General features: G+C 37.5%; 6 protein-coding genes across 6 annotated transcripts; 3 read left to right on the top strand and 3 right to left on the bottom strand.

The window, feature by feature from the left end:
- On the top strand, positions 99-2992 carry LOC104755937 (probable ubiquitin receptor RAD23a). The gene is given in 13 exon segments (XM_010478424.2): positions 99-267; positions 535-634; positions 637-683; positions 955-993; positions 1080-1121; positions 1216-1289; positions 1399-1576; positions 1650-1772; positions 1854-1919; positions 2114-2161; positions 2264-2373; positions 2513-2597; positions 2693-2992. Coding segments are annotated over 13 exon segments (1095 nt in total). The 5' UTR covers positions 99-201; the 3' UTR covers positions 2810-2992.
- On the bottom strand, positions 3061-4591 carry LOC104755936 (coiled-coil domain-containing protein 124-like). The gene is made up of 3 exons (XM_010478423.2): positions 3887-4591; positions 3567-3686; positions 3061-3361 (listed from the first exon to the last, which is right to left on the bottom strand). Exons 1-3 carry the CDS (start codon positions 4442-4444, stop codon positions 3332-3334), a joined length of 708 nt encoding a protein of 235 aa, XP_010476725.1. The 5' UTR covers positions 4445-4591; the 3' UTR covers positions 3061-3331.
- On the top strand, positions 5049-7461 carry LOC104755938 (probable protein phosphatase 2C 6). Its single transcript, XM_010478425.1, has 5 exons — positions 5049-5632; positions 5871-6236; positions 6321-6438; positions 6513-6736; positions 6809-7461. Exons 1-5 carry the CDS (start codon positions 5372-5374, stop codon positions 7316-7318), a joined length of 1479 nt encoding a protein of 492 aa, XP_010476727.1. The 5' UTR covers positions 5049-5371; the 3' UTR covers positions 7319-7461.
- Positions 7549-9313, bottom strand: LOC104755939 (syntaxin-51). The gene is made up of 6 exons (XM_010478426.2): positions 9161-9313; positions 8699-8925; positions 8410-8615; positions 8221-8321; positions 8096-8140; positions 7549-7903 (listed from the first exon to the last, which is right to left on the bottom strand). The coding sequence occupies exons 2-6, from the start codon at positions 8911-8913 to the stop codon at positions 7772-7774; spliced, it is 699 nt and encodes a 232-aa protein (XP_010476728.1). The 5' UTR covers positions 8914-8925; positions 9161-9313; the 3' UTR covers positions 7549-7771.
- Positions 9465-11780, top strand: LOC104755942 (F-box/kelch-repeat protein At1g16250-like). The gene is made up of 4 exons (XM_010478428.2): positions 9465-9751; positions 9919-10494; positions 10647-11225; positions 11339-11780. Coding segments are annotated over exons 1-3 (1152 nt in total). The 5' UTR covers positions 9465-9749; the 3' UTR covers positions 11221-11225; positions 11339-11780.
- LOC104755941 (wall-associated receptor kinase-like 8) lies at positions 11428-14384 on the bottom strand. Its single transcript, XM_010478427.2, has 3 exons — positions 13435-14384; positions 13236-13340; positions 11428-13140 (listed from the first exon to the last, which is right to left on the bottom strand). The coding sequence occupies exons 1-3, from the start codon at positions 14336-14338 to the stop codon at positions 11933-11935; spliced, it is 2217 nt and encodes a 738-aa protein (XP_010476729.1). The 5' UTR covers positions 14339-14384; the 3' UTR covers positions 11428-11932.

Here is a 19592-nt window from a genome sequence, read left to right on the forward strand (position 1 = left end):
GGGGGGGGGGGGGGGGGGGTTGCTATTGCCGCGTTTTAAAATCCGAAACGCTAATATTGAAAGCGACTGTTTGCTAAAGTCGGCATTGTGCTACAGTTGTTGGAAATCAAATTTTTTTTCTAGGTCACTCTATTTCTCGCTTCCTCGCCGGACTCCGCCGACGCCGCCGGTAATATCTTCTTCCTAGTCTAATTCGACGAAATGAAGCTCACCGTTAAGACTCTCAAGGGTAGTCATTTCGAAATCAGGGTTCTTCCCACCGACACGGTTAGTTCTTCTCCATCTCCGCTTCCTTCGTTCATGTAATTTTGTATTAGTAAAAAATCTAGATATCTTTCAAACGAGGAGAGATGCTGCAGATACAAATCTGGGTTATGTAACAACACATGGGACTTGCTTTGTTGATAAACAGCTTTTTATATATGGCTAGATTCAGAATTTTGAGTTTTCCGATGAAATGTATTTTGGTTAAGTAAGTGTCGTTGAGTTTCTTATATGGTTATTTTCTGGGATTTTTCTACTTTCGTAAAATAGATAATGGCGGTGAAGAAGAATATTGAAGATTCACAAAGCAAAGACAACTATCCTTGTGGACAGCAATTGCTAATTCACAATGGTAAAGTTTTGAAAGATCACCGAAGAAGGTCACCGAAGAAGGTTTTCTTGTTGTCATGCTCAGCAAGGTACTTGTTTTTTATTCGTTATCTTCTGTTAGGTAATGATAGTGCTTTCTTAGTATGAAGATTTGTATATCCACATACTGGCTGGTTGTATTTTCAATACTAGTAATCACAATAATAGAAATTCCAACTGAGAAGCCTTAGTTTTTGTTATAAGCAATACTTGAGATGTATTTTGTGTAAGGTGAATGGTAGATAGATTAAGAAACTCAACAAGGGAACCTATGTGCTTGCACTGACTATGTTTTTTTGCCTTTTTCTTTGCAATGGATAGAGTAAAACTGCAAGTTCTGCTGGTCCCTCTTCTGTTCAGGTAAGTTTATTTATATTTTCTCATGTTTGTGCACATCACTTGGTCAGTTGAGTATTCCCTCATTGGAGAACTTTGTTATCTCACAGCCTACGTCCACTGCTACATCTACCGTATCTTCAACAACAACGGTAATTTTCTTACATATCTTTTCTGTTGGGGAACTGTGCAATAAACGTCTTGTTTAATCGTTTCATTTAACACAAGTTTGTATCATTCGACCAGCCTGCAGCTCCATTGACAACTCAGTCAATAGCTGTGCCAGCTCCAAATTCTACTTCCGCTCAAGAACAACCTGCGTAAGTTTTGTTTTTGACATAAGAGGCTCATTGGATATTTATTTTATCTTCATTAATTTAAGTTACTTGAGGATTTTATGGATACTCTCTGATCTCCACACCATTGTAGGTCTCAAAGTGACACTTATGGTCAAGCTGCTTCAACTTTAGTTAGTGGCAGTAGTGTTGAGCAAATGGTTCAACAAATAATGGAAATGGGAGGTGGGAGCTGGGACAAAGAAACAGTTACTCGTGCTCTTCGTGCAGCGTATAACAACCCTGAGAGAGCAGTGGATTATCTATATTCTGTATGCACTCTGTAACAGACTTCTGTGAATGTTTTAAGGGAATGAAAGTGCTGATGTCTATTTTAATTTACAGGGAATTCCTGAAACAGTAGTCGTTCCAGCAACTAATCCTTCTGGAGTAGGATCTGATGCAGAAAATGCTGCTCCTCCTGCTTCTGGAGGACCTAATTCATCTCCTCTGGATTTGTTTCCCCAGGTAAGAGCTTGGTACTTTTTAAAGAGATAATTGAAGCTGAGTTCCCATTGCATGATACGGGTTCTTTGTTTTCCTTTCCAGGAAGCAGTTTCTGATGCTGTAGGTGGAGATCTTGGAACGCTTGAATTCCTCAGAGGCAATGATCAGGTTATCATTTTATTCTTAACCCCTCTATTCATTTGTGATGTCGAATAGAATGATTAAGGATTTGAAACTTGGTCACTAGATTTGTTAGAAGCCTGTTTCGGAGGTGTATTCTAGCCTACTTCTATGTGATATTGCTTAACCATTTGATACAGCTTCCTCATACATTAATCTTGTTTTGTTTCCATATGTTGTAGTTCCAACAATTACGAACCATGGTCAATTCCAACCCCCAGATTCTGCAGGTGAGTGAGTCTTAATTTTTTTCTTTTTGCGTCCATGATTAGTAGGCTGGCCTTTATATTGTTTCTGAACATTTCACTATTTTGTTGCTGTTTCTGTTGCAGCCTATGCTTCAAGAGCTCGGAAAGCAGAATCCCCAACTTCTGAGGCTAATTCAAGAGAACCAAACCGAATTTCTTCAGTTACTAAATGAGCCCTACGAAGGATCTGACGGGTGAGTACTCTATAGTCTGCAGATCGTTTTCTTGGTTTGGCCACTGGTTGAACGGCTAAATCTGTGATTGATCATTGCAATCACGTCTATATGTGATCCCATGACTCAATGGCTCTTATTAATTGTTCAAAACTCTCAGGGATATGGATATTTTCGATCAACCAGAGCAAGAAATGCCCCACGCTGTCAACGTTACCCCTGCAGAGCAAGAAGCGATTCAACGGGTACATACACACTTACATTCCTTATCACCGTTGTAACAAATTGTAATAAGATTTTCTCATCCTTTCTAACTCGTGCGTTAAACATCTTTGCTCAGCTCGAGGCAATGGGGTTTGATAGAGCATTAGTCATAGAAGCCTTCCTTGCGTGTGACCGTAACGAGGAATTGGCTGCAAACTATCTGCTAGAGCACTCAGCAGATTTTGAAGACTGAGTTCCGACAGCAAAATCTGGCTTTTAACCAAAGCAGAGCGCATGAAATTTTTCTGTTCCCCCTCTTTCTTCTGAACTGTTACTCTGCTCATAATCTCACATCTTATTCTTACATCTCCATATTTATCTTATAGAACAAGTTTGGGAGTTGTTTACACGACTCACCGTTGTGTTTTTAAGTTTTTTTTTTTTTATCTCATAAATAGCACAGGAAACAGAAAACTAGTGTTAACAACAATTAAACTGTGGTAATACACATATGATGTGGTTGTTATTATAATAGCTCACGGCTTATCCTTATTTAATCGATCTTGTCTACTATATGATCATGTGTTTATACACACAGCACAAGAAACAATAAAGCAACGTTGGCGAGCAGAATCATGCCCAAAGTATGTTACACATAATCTCTCTCACTCAACATTTTCTCTGGGAAACGAAAGATCTTCATCATACTCTCTGCCATGCATCTCCCCTCTTCATGATACATTCATTCCCTTGTTCCTGACACCCAAGTTGCATTTCACTCAGAAGCAGCAGCAGCAGCAGCAGCCTGTTCAACACATATATCAGCTTCCGATTGTTTCAAAATAAACCATCACCATCAATCAAAATAAACCATCTGCCTACTACTTCCAGTCCAGAGCCCTTAGGTGTATTAACTAACTAATAACCTTTTTTTGGGTATAAACACCAACTACACATGCATTTTGAACAGTTGAACAAGCCACTCTTAAGTCTTATCCCCATTAACTAACCTGGTTAAGAGGATTATCTGGTGATTTCTTCCACATCTTCCAAATCACGTCCTTGTACTGAGTGTGAGTAAGACCTGGTCTCTCCGCCTTCAGCCTTGGAAGTTCAGCTTCTTCATAGGCCTTCAACCACAATTATATCAATCAGCATATAAATCCACCAGAACTTAGCATATCATGATCATTCTATCACACAATCTATAAATCCACCAGAACTTAGCACATCACTAATATCTTCTAGAACTCAGCTCAGGACAAGCAAGGATACACTATAATCTTCCCAATCAAACACTTGCTAAAGCAAAGAAGGCACAAGAGATAACCTTAAAGGAAGCCTTAAGCCTTTTCTCCGGATGTCGATCAACGGGGAGGTTATCTGAAACCGTAATCCGTGCGAGAGCCTCGTCAACAGTATGAGCCTCGATGAGAGAATCATCGCGATTGGTATTGGTCACAAGTACCATCTTCTCATACTCATCTTCCCCAGCCATGCGAGTCTGTTTCTTCTTAGAGTCTTCTGCTTTCTTGGCCTGCGCCACCTGATCCTCCTCACGCCTTCGGATGAGCTCAGCCTCTGTGACCTTAGGGACCGGTACAGTGACGCGATTCGCCTTCTTATCGGGCTTTTTAAGAGCCTTCTCCAGCTCTTGCTCCTCTTGCTCAGCGAGACGCCTCGCCTCAGCTTTCTTTGCCGCGGTCTCAGCCTTCTTCTCCGCCTCTTCTTCCCGCTTCTTCGCCGCCTTGGATTTAGGACCTTCCGCCTCGCGCCAGTATTGTTCCTCCTTCTCCCGTGTCTGGCGATCCTTCTGCTCAGCCTCGGCGGCGTTCTTCCGGGATTTGGCGACCTCCGCCTTGCTGTTCACACCCATCTTCTTCGGCATCTTCGATTTCGCTAGGGTTAATTGGATGAGAATTGAATTGAAATCGCTAGGGTTACGATCGTTTGTATGAAATGAGATAATTGGATTAACCGTATCGCTCGCTCAATCTTTGTTTGGTTGAACTTGAAGGCTTCAAGCGGTGGTCAAAGCCGGTATATCTGAAACAAACCGAGATCATTGTTATTATTTATTGTATTGGTTAAGGTTGTTAACCGGGATTTGAGATACAATTTAACGGTTCAACCAACTTTGATTTCGAGAAGATAGTACCTAATTTGATCGATTTATCTATCACTCGACCAGAGGACAAAAGACACGTATCAGGTTTTGTTATAATGTCGATTACTTGAACAATTCTAATTGGTTTCTCAGTTGGTGTGTGGGTGCTACGCAAGTTAGGACAAGTGGTTTCTCAGCCAAAGAAGTAAAATTTTTTGTTTCTGGTTATTAAGTTTTAGTAACAGTGTTGATAAATGAGCTCACGTGCAGTAGCAGTAGACCCTGTTTGCAATGTCTCTCCCTTCTTTTTGACTAAAAGAAAAAAAATACTTTTATTACTTTTTTTGAATAGTCAGTCAGTCAGTCTTATGTGTTGGTAGTGGAGAGTTAGTAAACACTTTTGTGCTCTTGTCTGTGTTCAAGTTTTGGCGTCTCTTTTCAAACATAGAATCTTTAACTGTTTACGAGATTTTCATTTTTGGTTGTTTCTATGGTTTTACTTTTATAGTAAAGATATGATTTTTCGTTTTCTTCTCTCTATTCCCCACTTATGATTTCTGTAATGGAAGCTGAGAGTCTTTAAACGGGGGGAATTTATTGCCGACCAAACCTCAGACAAAACCAAAAAACAGAAACAGGTCTTTGGTAGATTCTACTAACTATCGATTTTTAAGGAAAAAGGCTTTCGAAAGATTTGGTATTTATCAAATGGGTCTGTGTCATTCGAGAACTGATAAGACCACCACGAGGAAGGAAACGGGAACATCAAGCACTGCCGTTACTACGGTGGAGAGACAAAGCTCTGGAAAGCTGAGGAGACAGAGAGATTTATATAGCGGCGGCCAAATCGATGAGATTCAACAACAAGTCGTGGGTCGGCTTGTTGGCAATGGTTCAAGTGACATTGCTTGTCTTTATACACAACAAGGCAAAAAAGGAACTAACCAAGACGCCATGCTTGTCTGGGAGGTTCGTTCCTGTCTCTCTCTTTTTTGGAAATTGACTGATGAAATGTGAGATTATTTGGTTTCGCAAGTTTTTGCTATGGTTCACTTATTGAAGAAAACTATTGATTTCTCTGTGTTAGTTGCAGCTACAAGAACTCTTCTTGTTACTATTTATGTTCTTCTTCTGTTGTTTTGAGTTTTTTACTAATCAATCTTAGTTCAGGTTTTTGATATCTCCTTCTTCTTCAACTTATTTTCAGAATTTCTGTTCGAGAAGCGATACAGTGTTATGTGGTGTATTCGATGGACATGGTCCATTTGGTCATATGGTTTCAAAGAGAGTCCGAGATATGTTACCTTTCACATTATCAACTCAACTGAAAACGACCTCAGGAACAGAACAAAGCGGCTCCAAGAATGGCCTCGAGTTTGCTAGTTCCGTAGATGAAGAGCAATTGTGTGACTTACAGCAGACTGAGAAGGACGAGAAGCTACTTCCCAAGATGTATCTCCCGCTGAAACGAGCGTTGCTGAAGACTTGTCAACAGATGGATAAAGAGTTAAAAATGCATCCAACCATCAATTGTTTCTGCAGTGGAACCACTTCTGTCACTGTGATCAAACAGGTGAAAGTCCTGTCACCGGTGATTTACTCCCTCATTGGTTCTGTATGTTAACTCCTCTGACTGTTTGGTGTATAACCTCTATAGGGTAAGGATCTGGTGGTGGGGAATATTGGTGACTCGAGAGCCGTTCTTGCCACCATAGACCAAGACAATGCTTTGGTCGCTGTTCAATTGACAATAGACTTAAAACCAGATTTGCCAAGTAAGACTCTTCATGTTGTCAGTATTGATCATTTTGGAAACACCAATCCAATTTTCTTATGTAAATTACTTCAGGTGAATCAGCAAGAATCCAGAAATGTAGAGGTAGAGTCTTTGCTTTACAAGACGAGCCTGAGGTTGCACGTGTCTGGTTACCAAACAGCGATTCACCTGGTTTAGCAATGGCTCGAGCTTTTGGGGACTTCTGTCTTAAAGATTACGGTCTAATCTCTGTTCCGGATATCAACTACCATCGACTCACTGAAAGAGATCAGTTTATTATTCTAGCCACAGATGGGGTACATTTCTCATCTTATTCTTCTCACGGGGTATTATCGAACTCTATGGAGCTAAAGTGTCTGTTATGCTAGGTATGGGATGTTTTGTCGAACAAAGAAGCTGTTGATATTGTGGCTTCAGCTCCTAGTCGAAACACCGCGGCTCGTTCTCTAGTCGACACAGCAGTTCGAGCATGGAGGCTGAAGTATCCTACTTCCAAGAACGATGACTGCGCTGTAGTATGCCTCTTTCTTGAAGATTCTCCAGAAGAAGCGTCAATTGAAGTTTCAGAGTCCGTTGATCATTCACACAAAGAATCTACAGAGAGTGTCACCATCACAGTAAACAAAGATGCTGACAAGAAGGAAGAGGCTGCAGCAGAAACGGATGAGATCATACCGGTTTTGGAGATAAGAGAAGATAAGACGCCTGAGAGTTGCAGGATTGAGTCCAAGAAGACAACACTCGCCGAGTGTATATCGGTTAAGGATGATGAAGAGTGGTCGGCGTTGGAAGGATTGACAAGAGTCAATAGTCTTTTAAGCATTCCCAGGTTCTTCTCTGGCGAGCTAAGATCAAGTAGCTGGAGAAAATGGCTGTGAGTCAACATAACCAAAAAGTGATCAAACAAGCAATCACTGATTTTCATTTCATGATTGGTTTTCTTTCCATTGATGATATGAAAATCAGTTTTTAACGAATGTCACAACATGCTATTTGTTTCATATCGTGAAGCCAAAGTTTCCTCGTGGAAGAACAAGTCTCATATAGATACGTTTTTGTCTCTGCATTTTACTTGCTACCACTTAAAAATCTTTTTTCAGACAGCAAAGGGCGAAAACTGCACACATCACATATAGTTTTAAAGGGTTTTGCAACATAAGAGAAATGAAATCTGCACACATTACATATACTATTATTAAGGGCTCTTGCAACAGAATAGAAATGAAAAGGTCAACCACAAATGTGGAATGAGGAAATACATTGCAATCATTCACAGAGAGAGGAGAGGCCAGTGACCTACAGAGAAACGTATAAGTTCTCGGATGTTGGTATTACAGATACTTAACCAACAGCCATATTACAACAGCAAGACCGACGATCCCCAGCACTGACAAGAGCATTGACATGCAAGAACAACCACTTTTCATATTCTTATTCATGACAGCAAGGTTCTTCTGCACTCTCTGTAATAGGAAACAACATACAGAACAGATCAATGTCTTTTAATTTAGTCACTAGCTTAGCATAATGTGGTTATTGGTTGAGCAAATCAAAACAGATCACCAATAGATCAATTACTTCATGCATGAACCAACTACAGCTTGGGATTCCGAAGTAATTTGTTGAAATATATAAGAGTTGAAGCAATATATTACCTGTAAGCGAGAGTCAGTAACATCCACATGGTAATCCAAGTCATCCTGCATAAAGGAATATCCAGATGTGTTATGACCAGGAAATCCAAATCAAGGCAAAAGCAATAAAAAAGACTGAGACATACAATAAGCCTAGTCTGCAAGTCAAGCTCTTCACCAACAGCCATAGCAATGTGTTTTGTACTCATGACTGTTTCCTCCAATTTCTCAAGTCCTTCGTCTTGTTCTAGTCACAGGAAAATGAACATAATTCAATAATACAACCTAATACAGAAGTCAACATCTGTACTATGAAAGAAAAAAGAAGAGGTTACCTCTCATAACTTGTCGTTGATACCCGACAATTCCTTGGTTATCCATGCCAGTAACTCTGCTCATGGAATCATCAGGCTTAATTTCAGGTCCAAGCAAGCTGTCTCTATTGGCAAAGTTTGACATGTTCAAAGCATTCGCCATCTGGTTTGATTTTGACCTCAAATTCCCTACCATATCCTTGCGCCGGTTCATCTCTTTCTCTGAACTGTGTCAGTAAGTAAATTAACTCAGATTTGACAAGATCAGATTAATACTAATACTTACAAAGTGTCTAGTTAATGGCTTTACATAGGTTTGCCATGAATTTGAGCAAGAAGAGACTGTAGGCTGTCTAATTTGGTTCCGAAAATGGTGATCTTTCGTCGTAAAGCTGAAGCACGACGCTGAGCATCAGGCCCTGTTTCAGCTGATGAACTTCTTTCTGATATCATTCCATTTATCTCCTCTGAGAGTTTTAAAGCCTCGTTGTATGCTTTCATCCATGAATCCGACGAAGACCCCATTTGACCTGATTCCTATATCAGTTTTTAAAAAAAAACTAATCAAAGCCAATACCAACTGTACATTCAAAAAAATTCTAACTTGATCAACGATGTATGTAGAAGATGAACATAAACAACAAAGAAACACAGATTGATCTAGAATCAGGGAAGATCGGAGCGATTCAGCAACAGCTATATCTCAAATCAATGCTATAGGATTGACCTATATAATAACATCGTTCAAAGAATCGAGAATCGAATTGCTTACCAGGAAATTTCTAGGACCTTTAATTTCACGGCGATCGAATTGTGTAAAGCGATCAGCTTCTCGAATTCTGACTCTGTAGTCGCCGAACCACCGTGAATCGGAGGAAATGGAGTCACGCACCGTTGGAAAGAAGAAGATAAAGATGAAGATGAAGTACAAAACGATGCCGTTTATGGAACTGCGATCGTTTAAAGTTAGGGGTTAAATAAACTAACTAAGAAAATTAAGGGGTTAAGAAACATAAAACACGTAATAAAGAAAGGATCAAATAAATATATTTTGGATATTTTCTCGACCCACAAATAAATGGATCTATCCAATTCGATTGTCCCATGCTTGACCCCTCCTTGTGCTCTTGTCTCTATTTATTTTCCAGAATCTTTGAGTTCCTCTCTGAGTGGGCTTGCTTCAATTATAGATAGATCGGTCTGATTTGAGTTTCTGACTCGATTCTTCCTGATATCGTTAATGGCGTTTCGTTTCCGGGGAAGTGGTAGATTTTGAAGAAAGGGTAAATTTTTTAGTGTTCTAAAGCAATTTCGAGAAGGGGATCGGAGAATACATTACAAAAATCTCTCAAGTTCGATTTATGTAAGTTTGCTCTCTAATTGAATCTAAATCTTTTACCTTTTATCTCTTTGATTCAAAATTACGTTAATAAAAATTTGATTTTTTTTTTTCTGAGACAGTGATTGAATTTTTGATTATTGATTGAAAGAGGTTTGATCGTTAGTGGGTATGAATTGTTGTTTTTTCAGGGACTGGGTAGAGCAGTCTATAATCCCAGGTTTACCTGATGATTTAGCTTTGAGATGCATAGCGAAGCTTTCTCATGGTTATCATGGAGTGCTCGAGTGTGTTTCCAGAGGCTGGAGAGATTTACTTCGTAGCGTTGATTACTCATGCTATAAAGCTAGAAATGGATGGTCAGGGAGCTGGTTGTTTGTGTTGACTGAACGTTCTAAGAACCAATGGGTTGCTTATGATCCTGAAGCTGATCGTTGGCATCCTTTGCCTAGAACTAGAGCTGTTCAAGATGGCTGGCATCATTCTGGTTTTGCCTGTGTTTGTGTTTCCAATTGTCTTCTTGTGATTGGGGGTTGTTATGCTCCTTCTGTGTCGTCGTTTCCTCATCAGAAGCCTGTTGTTACTAAAGATGTCATGAGGTTTGATCCGTTTAAGAAAGAATGGAAAATGGTTGCTAGTATGCGAACTCCACGGACTCACTTTGCTTGTACTGCTGTCTCTGGCAAGGTTTATGTTGCTGGAGGTCGCAATTTAACCCATACCAGGGGTATTCCATCTGCTGAGGTTTATGATCCTGTGGCTGATAGGTACTTTTTATCCTCCTCTATTCTTGTGTAATATCTGGTGTAGTAGTATTGGCTTATAGAACCTCCACAAGATATTATTTTTGGTTTTAAGTTTTCTTATTTTTTAACTTGAGAAGCTATCAAATTGGAGTCTGACATTAGCAGTATTGCAGATGGGAGGAATTACCAGCAATGCCTAGACCACAGATGGACTGCTCGGGGTTATCGTACAGAGGGTGCTTTCATGTTCTGAGTGACCAGGTGGGATTTGCAGAGCAAAATTCATCTGAAGTTTTAAATCCAGTAGACATGACTTGGTCCACTGTGGAGGATGTCTGGCCTTTCTCTAGAGCCATGCAGTTTGCTGTTCAGGTCATGAAAAATGATCGTGTGTACACTATTGTTGATTGGGGAGAAAGCTTGATTAAGACCAGGGATACAGATGATGGGGAATGGTATGATATTGGTTCAGTTCCTTCTGTTGTTCTTCCTAATCACCCGAGAGAGTTAGAGGCCTTTGGATATGGGTTTGCAGCTCTAAGGGATGAACTCTATGTTATAGGAGGCAAGGTCCTTAAATGGGAAGAATCAGGGGCTGGGAGATTTGACATTGTCAGATTGCCCGTTGTGAGGGTATGTAACCCTTTGGATAGGCCTCTGAATTGGAGAGAAACAAAACCAATGTGCCTTCCAGCTGGTGGGTCCATCGTTGGTTGTGTATCCTTGGAAGAATCTTTTCCGCCTTAACCAAGGTGATATAATTTTTCTGGATGTATATAATTGTTACATTCGATTCTTTGATTGTTGCGTATTTTCCAGTAAGGCTACTAAAACACTCTCTGAAATTTTTTTCTTTCTGCTGTAGCTGTCTAATATTCATGGAATGTCTGAGTGTGTTCCTTCTCTGCAAAAGACCTTAGTCCCATTGTCAAAGTGGAAGCTTCTGCTGTTATACTCATTGCACAGACAACTGGACATGGAGCTAACTGGAAACCGTGTGGGTGTAAACAGTTGTTTTTAAGGGAAGTGGTTACCGGAGAAGTCACCCTATAATGCATTTATCTTCCGGGTAAAACGCTTCCACTTTTATGTCAAACGAGTTCAGTTTGTTGATGTGAGATGATTACTGTCACTCATATATGGAATTAAACTTGTACATAATAAGATTCATGTTATCTCAATGTATTTGAGTGTCAGTAAACTTTACTTTTGTTATGTATCCATTTGACCTGCACTGAGGTGTATCATTTGTATAGACCAAACACGTGAAAGATAAATTAAGAGTAATACAAATAGTTTTGTTTCTATTTTTTAGTCTCGTTTATTTCCATGATAGAGGAATTATAAGTTGAAGTAATGGAATACATGCACACACATTATAAGAGGACCTTCAAGGTTGATTGCATCTCATTCTTTCTTGACGTACTAATCTCGAAAGGTGAAGCGTATTGGTTTCTTGTCACTGTGTCTTATGAAGCATGAGTGGTTCTGATTCCAGTGAGAATGAGCTGTTTTCAATGACTATGTCCGGAGAAGAGTAAAAGAGTGACATAGACTCGGGCATTGCAACCCGAATGTTTCTATGTTCTTCGTCATTCTGAATTCGGCTTTGAATGCCCCTTTTCTTGGATTTCATCCTGTCCAATTCGTTAGAAACATCTCTCATGGTAGGCCGATGTTCTGAGTTCAAGCTCAGACACCTTCTTGCTAGGTTGGCTACAGCAAGGACCTCCTCTTGATCACAATCCTCCTTGATGCGAGCATCGAGAATCTCATGAAGTCTATCATTTCTCATGGCTTCGAGGAAGTAAGCACCCAACATCCTGACTTCTTGCCGCCTCAGAAGTGAGACAGGTTTCTCTCCGGTTAAGAGCTCAATGAGCAAAACCCCAAAGCTGTAGACGTCACTCTTCCCTGTGAAGTGGTTTGACTGAAGGTACTCGGGGTCTACATATCCAATTGTTCCTTGCACAATTGTTGTCAAGTGAGTGTCATCTATAGGAACAGATCTCGAGATTCCAAAATCTGACACTTTTGCACGGTGCTTTTCATCCAATAAGATATTTGTTGACTTGACATCTCTGTGATAAATTGGGATAGAGGCGGCTGAATGCAGGTATGAGAGGGCATCTGCAACTTCGCAGGAGATGCAGAGACGGACTTCCCAAGTCATTGGGAAATCCTCTGATGGGTTGTGCAGATGATCGAAAAGGTTACGGTTCGGGATGAACTCATACACCAATATAGGTACCTCTGTCTCAAGACAACATCCTAAGATCTTGACAACATTTCGGTGGTTAATTTGTGACAAAAGGATTATCTCATTGATGAATTCCTCAAGATTCGCTTCTTCCAATGCTTTGGACTTTTTGACTGCAACAATCATTCCATCTTCCAACATTCCTTTATACACTGTACCTTGGCCGCCTTGCCCTAATATTCTGCTCGCATTGAATCTATCTGTTGCCTTCTCCAGGTCATTGGAGCTGAACAGTTTTGTTCTGTTGACACTGCCTTGAAGGAACAATGTTTGTTGCTCTAACAACAAACCTCCGTTTCGTTTGAAGAACTTTCTCTTCTGCTTGGCTGCTTTCCGCTTTTTATTAACCTTGCATAGCCACCATATCCCAACGACCAAAAGCAACAATCCAGTACTAAGTGTTCCACCTGTAGAACAACTCTCAAGACATTGTAAGTTGATCTTTCCATTTCAGCGTGTTTACAATGTAAGAAAAGTGATGGCTATGCAGAAGTTAACTTACTTAAAATGGCTGGCCAAATACTCTCACATCTAAATGATCCGGGCACATTCACACACTTGTTCTTTCCACAGATATTTTGATGTGAATTTCTGCATTCATCAATGTCTACGGACAATACCAAACTTCACATAAGCACTTACAGAATTTTTATGTATGAAAGCTATATCTACTTAAGAATGAGAAAGAAGCTTATACAGACCTTGACATCCACCAGGTATATAAGGATTTCCTTGGTAACCATGTTTACACCAACACTGATATCCAGTTGGGGGATATAGATATAGGTTTGCTGAAATTATTGAAGCTAGTGCACCTTTCGTACTTTCCGCGCATAGTACTGTCGTTGAACCCTCGGAAGGGATGGGGAAAACATCAAGAACCCATTCCAGCTCCATCATCACGTACTTGCCGTACTCTTGTAGTTGAGGAGATGTGAACATGGACGGAGACAACTCGAAATGTGTCAAGTAGGCAACCTGACATCCAGCTTGACCGGGTATCATCTTCTCCACAGTTGCATCAAACACTTGAAGACCGGATGGTATTTGGGTTTGGCAGCATTTATAACCCACACAACCCCTGGCGGTATCATTTTCGTAAGTACATGTGGCCTCACATCCCACGATCTGTGATCCTTTGCCTTTCATCAAGGCCTTGTTGTTACATCCAATAGCTGTGAACTTATTACTGTCTGATATAAAGAATGGACTACCCGTCAGATTCAAAGACGACGAGTCACCTATTGATCCATTGGAACAGCCTGTATGTTTCAGTGGACTCAGAATGCGAATCTTGTTGCTCTGATAACGAGAACGGCCATAGATGGAGTTTGAATAGCTTCCAAGGTCAAACGAAAGAACTTCCCGTCTGATGCTAAGTAGGAAAGGTACAGAGACTTGATCTGATGAGTTGCTGCAGACGACCTCGAACCATTTGTCCTTGTAACAACCTTGGCCTATCCCAAAAGGGTAAAGAACACTGACATCTCCGCAATGGTCTTTGCAATTAGCAAGTGCAAGAGGGAAATTATAAGCAGCTGCCTCTTTGCAGATTCGTAATAGAGTCAATACAACAAAGAAACGTTTAAGATCACAACAATCCATTCTCTCTTTCTCACTCTTTGTCTCTCTCTCTCTCTCTCACTCTGACATAAACAGATATATAGTTATATACTTCTTTCTATTATATATACTTGACTTGTAGTATATAACACATAGTATCGTTCCTCTTGGTCTTTCTTTGAACTTTCTTCGTGATCAATGCTGGTGTTCTTTTTTTTCCTGCATAAATTACATCAGCGAAGACCTTTGAGTGTTGACCGCTTCAACCAAAAAAAAACAAAAAACGTTATTGACTTTTAATGTGAAAACTGAAAATAATATATACATTTAAACGACGCCGGATCTAGGCAATGTAATGACGCCGCACCAATGTAAAGCTAGAAACGACGGCGTACATCTTTGGACTTTTATGTTTGGGCTCAATGGGCCTAAAATTTGAGAGTTACGCTTTTTTTTTTTGAGAGTTACCACTTACCAGTCTTAAATTCTATATCCTGACAAAAAATACAATATACAGTACTCCGTATATACTGTATACTAGATTAGATTAGTATCCATGCTCTAGCACGAGTTGAAATTTCTTTTATTTATTTTGTAATTTTTATATAAAATATAATTTATGTGATTGTTTTTAAAATTTGTTGTGAATAAAACATTATGCAATAAAATCATATGTTAAATATGAGGACTTGATATTTTTTTGAGATTTTTTTGCTAGTATAATCGAAAATTACTCTTACTCCGCAGAAGTGTGATTAATTTTTGAGATTTTGTTGTCTATATATGGTTAATTAAATATTAGGTGGAGATTTTATTTTTTATTTTTTTGGAATATAGGATCTAAAATATGGCTACAACCCATCTAACCTATACCTATCAAATAACCAAATAATTAATCTTATAACTTATATTATATAGTCTACAAAAAAAAAAATTGTATACTTCCGTTTTATTATTTAGAGGATTAAATCTGTATCCAACCAAAAATTAAAATTTCGCTACTAAAATTACTAATTAAATCTATATGTCCAGCCAGCATAATTTTTTTTAGCTATATATATTCAAATTCGTTATCTATATATAATACCAAACCCACTTTTTGTGTCCATTTTAATCCAACAGATGAGATTGTTTCTATTAACTCATCTAATGGTTTAAAATTATTAATGATCTCAACAGTTTTAAGGTTTTTTTCTAATAATCGTGTTTCTTCGTCGTACCCCCATATTTTAAATATCGCACCAATTAAATCTTTTGTTAATGATCTCAAAAGTTGCAATCTTTCGGTCCAACAATTGTATTTCTTCTTTGCACCCCCAGCTTTCAATGTTGGCACCTATTAGTTTTCACACCCTTTTGTTTTCACACCTTTTTGTTTTACACATCTTTGTTTATAAAAAGTTGCAATGTCTTGATCCAACAATTGTGTTTCTTCGTCGTACCCCTAGCTTTCAATGGTTGCACTTGTTAGTTTTTGCACATTTTTGTTTCACACCTTTTTGTATCATACCTTTTTGTTTCACACCTCTTTATTTTCACACTCTTTGTTTTTTATATATATACAGATTTTTATGGACTTTGAAAAGAGTTTTTGTTCTTTGAGTATTATTAATGATCTCACCCTTTGTTAATGATTTCAATGTTGCAAAGTTTTGGTCCAATAATTGTGTGTCTTCGTTGTACCCCCAACTTTCCATGTTGGCACCCGTTAGTTTTCACACCCTTTTGTTTGACACCTCTTTGTTTTCACACCTCTTTGTTTTCACACCTCTTTGTTTTCATACCTCTTTGTTTTTATATATATACAGATTTTATGGACTTTGAAAATAGTTTTTGTTCTTTGAGTATTATTAATGATCTTACCCTTTGTTAGTGATCTCAAAAGTTGCAAAGTTTCGATCCAACAATTGTGTTTCTTTGTTGCACCTAGAGTTTTCCATGTTGGCACCCGTTAGTTTTCACACCCTTTTGTTTTACACCTCTTTGTTTATATAAAGTTGTAATGTTTTGATCTAACAATTGTGTTTTTTCGTCGTATCCCTAGCGTTCAATGGTTGCGCTTGTTAGTTATCGCACATTTTTGTTTCACACCTTTTTGTTTCACACCTTTTTGTTTCACACCTCTTTGTTTTCACACTCTTTGTTTTTTTTTAATATATATACTGATTTTTATGGACTTTGAAAAGAGTTTTTGTTCTTTGAGTATGATTAATGATCTCACCCTTTATTAATGATCTCAAAAGTTGCAAAGTTTCGGTCCAACAATTGTTTTTCTTCGTTGCACCTCCAGCTTTCTATGTTAGCACCCGTTAGCTTTCACACTCTTTTGTTTTACACCTCTTTGTTTATATAAAGTTGCAATGTTTTGATCTAACAATTGTGTTTTTTCGTCGTATCCCTAGCTTTCAATGGTTGCACTTGTTAGTTATCGCACATTTTTGTTTCACACCTTTTTGTTTCACACCTCTTTGTTTTCACACTCTTTGTTTTTTTTTAATATATATACTGATTTTTATGGACTTTGAAAAGAGTTTTTGTTCTTTGAGTATGATTAATGATCTCACCCTTTGTTAATGATCTCAAAAGTTGCATAGTTTCGGTCCAACAATTGTGTTTCTTCGTTGCACCTCCAGCTTTCTATGTTAGCACCCGTTAGCTTTCACACTCTTTTGTTTTACACCTCTTTGTTTATATAAAGTTGCAATGTTTTGATCCAACAATTGTGTTTCTTCGTCATATCCCTAGCTTTCAATGGTTTCAATTGTTAGTTTTGCACCTTTTTGTTTCACACATTTTTGTTTGACACCTCTTTGTTTACGTTGCACCCCCAACTTTCCATGTTGGCACCCGTTAGTTTTCACACCTTTTTGTTTCACATCTTTTTGTTTCACACATTTTTGTTTAACACCTCTTTGTATACCTTTTTGTTTCACATCTTTTTGTTTCACACATTTTTGTTTAACACCTCTTTGTATACCTTTTTGTTTCACATCTTTTTGTTTCACACATTTTTGTTTAACACCTCTTTGTATACCTTTTTGTTTCACATCTTTTTGTTTCACACATTTTTGTTTAACACCTCTTTGTATACCTTTTTGTTTCACATCTTTTTGTTTCACACATTTTTGTTTAACACCTCTTTGTATACCTTTTTGTTTCACATCTTTTTGTTTCACACATTTTTGTTTAACACCTCTTTGTATACCTTTTTGTTTCACATCTTTTTGTTTCACACATTTTTGTTTAACACCTCTTTGTATACCTTTTTGTTTCACATCTTTTTGTTTCACACATTTTTGTTTAACACCTCTTTGTATACCTTTTTGTTTCACATCTTTTTGTTTCACACATTTTTGTTTAACACCTCTTTGTATACCTTTTTGTTTCACATCTTTTTGTTTCACACATTTTTGTTTAACACCTCTTTGTATACCTTTTTGTTTCACATCTTTTTGTTTCACACATTTTTGTTTAACACCTCTTTGTATACCTTTTTGTTTCACATCTTTTTGTTTCACACATTTTTGTTTAACACCTCTTTGTATACCTTTTTGTTTCACATCTTTTTGTTTCACACATTTTTGTTTAACACCTCTTTGTATACCTTTTTGTTTCACATCTTTTTGTTTCACACATTTTTGTTTAACACCTCTTTGTATACCTTTTTGTTTCACATCTTTTTGTTTCACACATTTTTGTTTAACACCTCTTTGTATACCTTTTTGTTTCACATCTTTTTGTTTCACACATTTTTGTTTAACACCTCTTTGTATACCTTTTTGTTTCACATCTTTTTGTTTCACACATTTTTGTTTAACACCTCTTTGTATACCTTTTTGTTTCACATCTTTTTGTTTCACACATTTTTGTTTAACACCTCTTTGTATACCTTTTTGTTTCACATCTTTTTGTTTCACACATTTTTGTTTAACACCTCTTTGTATACCTTTTTGTTTCACATCTTTTTGTTTCACACATTTTTGTTTAACACCTCTTTGTATACCTTTTTGTTTCACATCTTTTTGTTTCACACATTTTTGTTTAACACCTCTTTGTATACCTTTTTGTTTCACATCTTTTTGTTTCACACATTTTTGTTTAACACCTCTTTGTATACCTTTTTGTTTCACATCTTTTTGTTTCACACATTTTTGTTTAACACCTCTTTGTATACCTTTTTGTTTCACATCTTTTTGTTTCACACATTTTTGTTTAACACCTCTTTGTATACCTTTTTGTTTCACATCTTTTTGTTTCACACATTTTTGTTTAACACCTCTTTGTATACCTTTTTGTTTCACATCTTTTTGTTTCACACATTTTTGTTTGACACCTCTTTGTTTATATAGAGTTACAATGTTTTGATCCAACAATTGTGTTTCTTCGTCATACTCCTAGCTTTCAATGTTTGCACTTGTTATTTTTCACACATTTTTGTTTAACACCTCTTTGTTTTCACACTTTTCTGTTTTTTCATATATACATATTTTTATGCATTTGAAAAGAGTTTTTTTTTGTCTTTGAGTATTGTTTCACACCTCCAAATTTAAAAATTATGAGTATTATTTTCTTTTAATTTATTAATCAACATGATTCACTCATCTTCATTAAAATTTGGATTGTTTTATATATTGATTCCTTCATCTAACTTTTGTTTGGTGTCGTTTTCCATCTAACATGTATTGATCATCTCTTCCAAGTATTAATTGTGATTTTTAATTTTTCATAGATTTATCATTTTAGTCAATTTGGTTGGTTGCAGCTATGAGCTCTTTCTCCCTGATTCTCTCATTATTTCTTATAAATTTCGATAGAATAATGATTTAAATTTTGTTTTATGTGAATATCTTTCAAAATTGATTATCTGAGTATGATTCAGTAAACCTAGATTTATATATCTTTTAACATTATTATCTTCTTGTCATTGACTCAATTTTTCATTTTTATATATACAATAACAGAAAACCCACTTTTTTGTGTCCAGTTTAATCCAACGGATGAGAATGTTTCTATTAACTCATCTAACGGTTTAAAATTATTAATGATCTCAACAGTTCCAATAATCATGTTTCTTCGTCGTACCCCCATCTTTTAAAAATCGCATATTAAACCCTTTGTTAATGATCTCAAAAGTTGTAATGTTTCGGTACAACAATTGTGTTTCTTCGTTGCACCCCTAGCTTTCCATGTTGGCACCCGTTAGTTTTCACACCCTTTTGTTTTACACCTCTTTGTTTATAAAAAGTTGCAATATCTTGATCGAACAATTGTGTTTCTTCGTCGTACCGCTAGCTTT

Source organism: Camelina sativa, chromosome 17 (genome assembly GCF_000633955.1).
Source record: "Camelina sativa cultivar DH55 chromosome 17, Cs, whole genome shotgun sequence".
In the NCBI taxonomy this organism is placed as follows: domain Eukaryota; kingdom Viridiplantae; phylum Streptophyta; class Magnoliopsida; order Brassicales; family Brassicaceae; genus Camelina; species Camelina sativa.

Bases quoted from the DNA above. Each gene is read 5' to 3' on its own strand.
- LOC104755936 (XM_010478423.2), bottom strand. From the start codon at position 4,444: ATGCCGAAGAAGATGGGTGTGAACAGCAAGGCGGAGGTCGCCAAATCC. The intron at 3,687-3,886 runs GTTATCTCTTGT...TTGTGGTTGAAG, and splicing joins GGCTTAAGGCTTCCTTTAAG to GCCTATGAAGAAGCTGAACT. The intron at 3,362-3,566 runs GTTAGTTAATGG...TGTGTTGAACAG, and splicing joins CAGATAATCCTCTTAACCAG to GCTGCTGCTGCTGCTGCTGC.
- LOC104755938 (XM_010478425.1), top strand. From the start codon at position 5,372: ATGGGTCTGTGTCATTCGAGAACTGATAAGACCACCACGAGGAAGGAA. The intron at 6,237-6,320 runs GTGAAAGTCCTG...TAACCTCTATAG, and splicing joins CTGTCACTGTGATCAAACAG to GGTAAGGATCTGGTGGTGGG. The intron at 6,439-6,512 runs GTAAGACTCTTC...AAATTACTTCAG, and splicing joins CTTAAAACCAGATTTGCCAA to GTGAATCAGCAAGAATCCAG.
- LOC104755939 (XM_010478426.2), bottom strand. From the start codon at position 8,913: ATGGGGTCTTCGTCGGATTCATGGATGAAAGCATACAACGAGGCTTTA. The intron at 8,616-8,698 runs GTAAAGCCATTA...TTACTGACACAG, and splicing joins CAAATTCATGGCAAACCTAT to TTCAGAGAAAGAGATGAACC. The intron at 8,322-8,409 runs GTAACCTCTTCT...TCCTGTGACTAG, and splicing joins TCAACGACAAGTTATGAGAG to AACAAGACGAAGGACTTGAG.
- LOC104755942 (XM_010478428.2), top strand. The intron at 10,495-10,646 runs GTACTTTTTATC...GCAGTATTGCAG, and splicing joins TATGATCCTGTGGCTGATAG to ATGGGAGGAATTACCAGCAA.
- LOC104755941 (XM_010478427.2), bottom strand. From the start codon at position 14,338: ATGGATTGTTGTGATCTTAAACGTTTCTTTGTTGTATTGACTCTATTA. The intron at 13,341-13,434 runs GTCTGTATAAGC...TATTGTCCGTAG, and splicing joins TATACCTGGTGGATGTCAAG to ACATTGATGAATGCAGAAAT. The intron at 13,141-13,235 runs GTAAGTTAACTT...GTTGTTCTACAG, and splicing joins TATTTGGCCAGCCATTTTAA to GTGGAACACTTAGTACTGGA.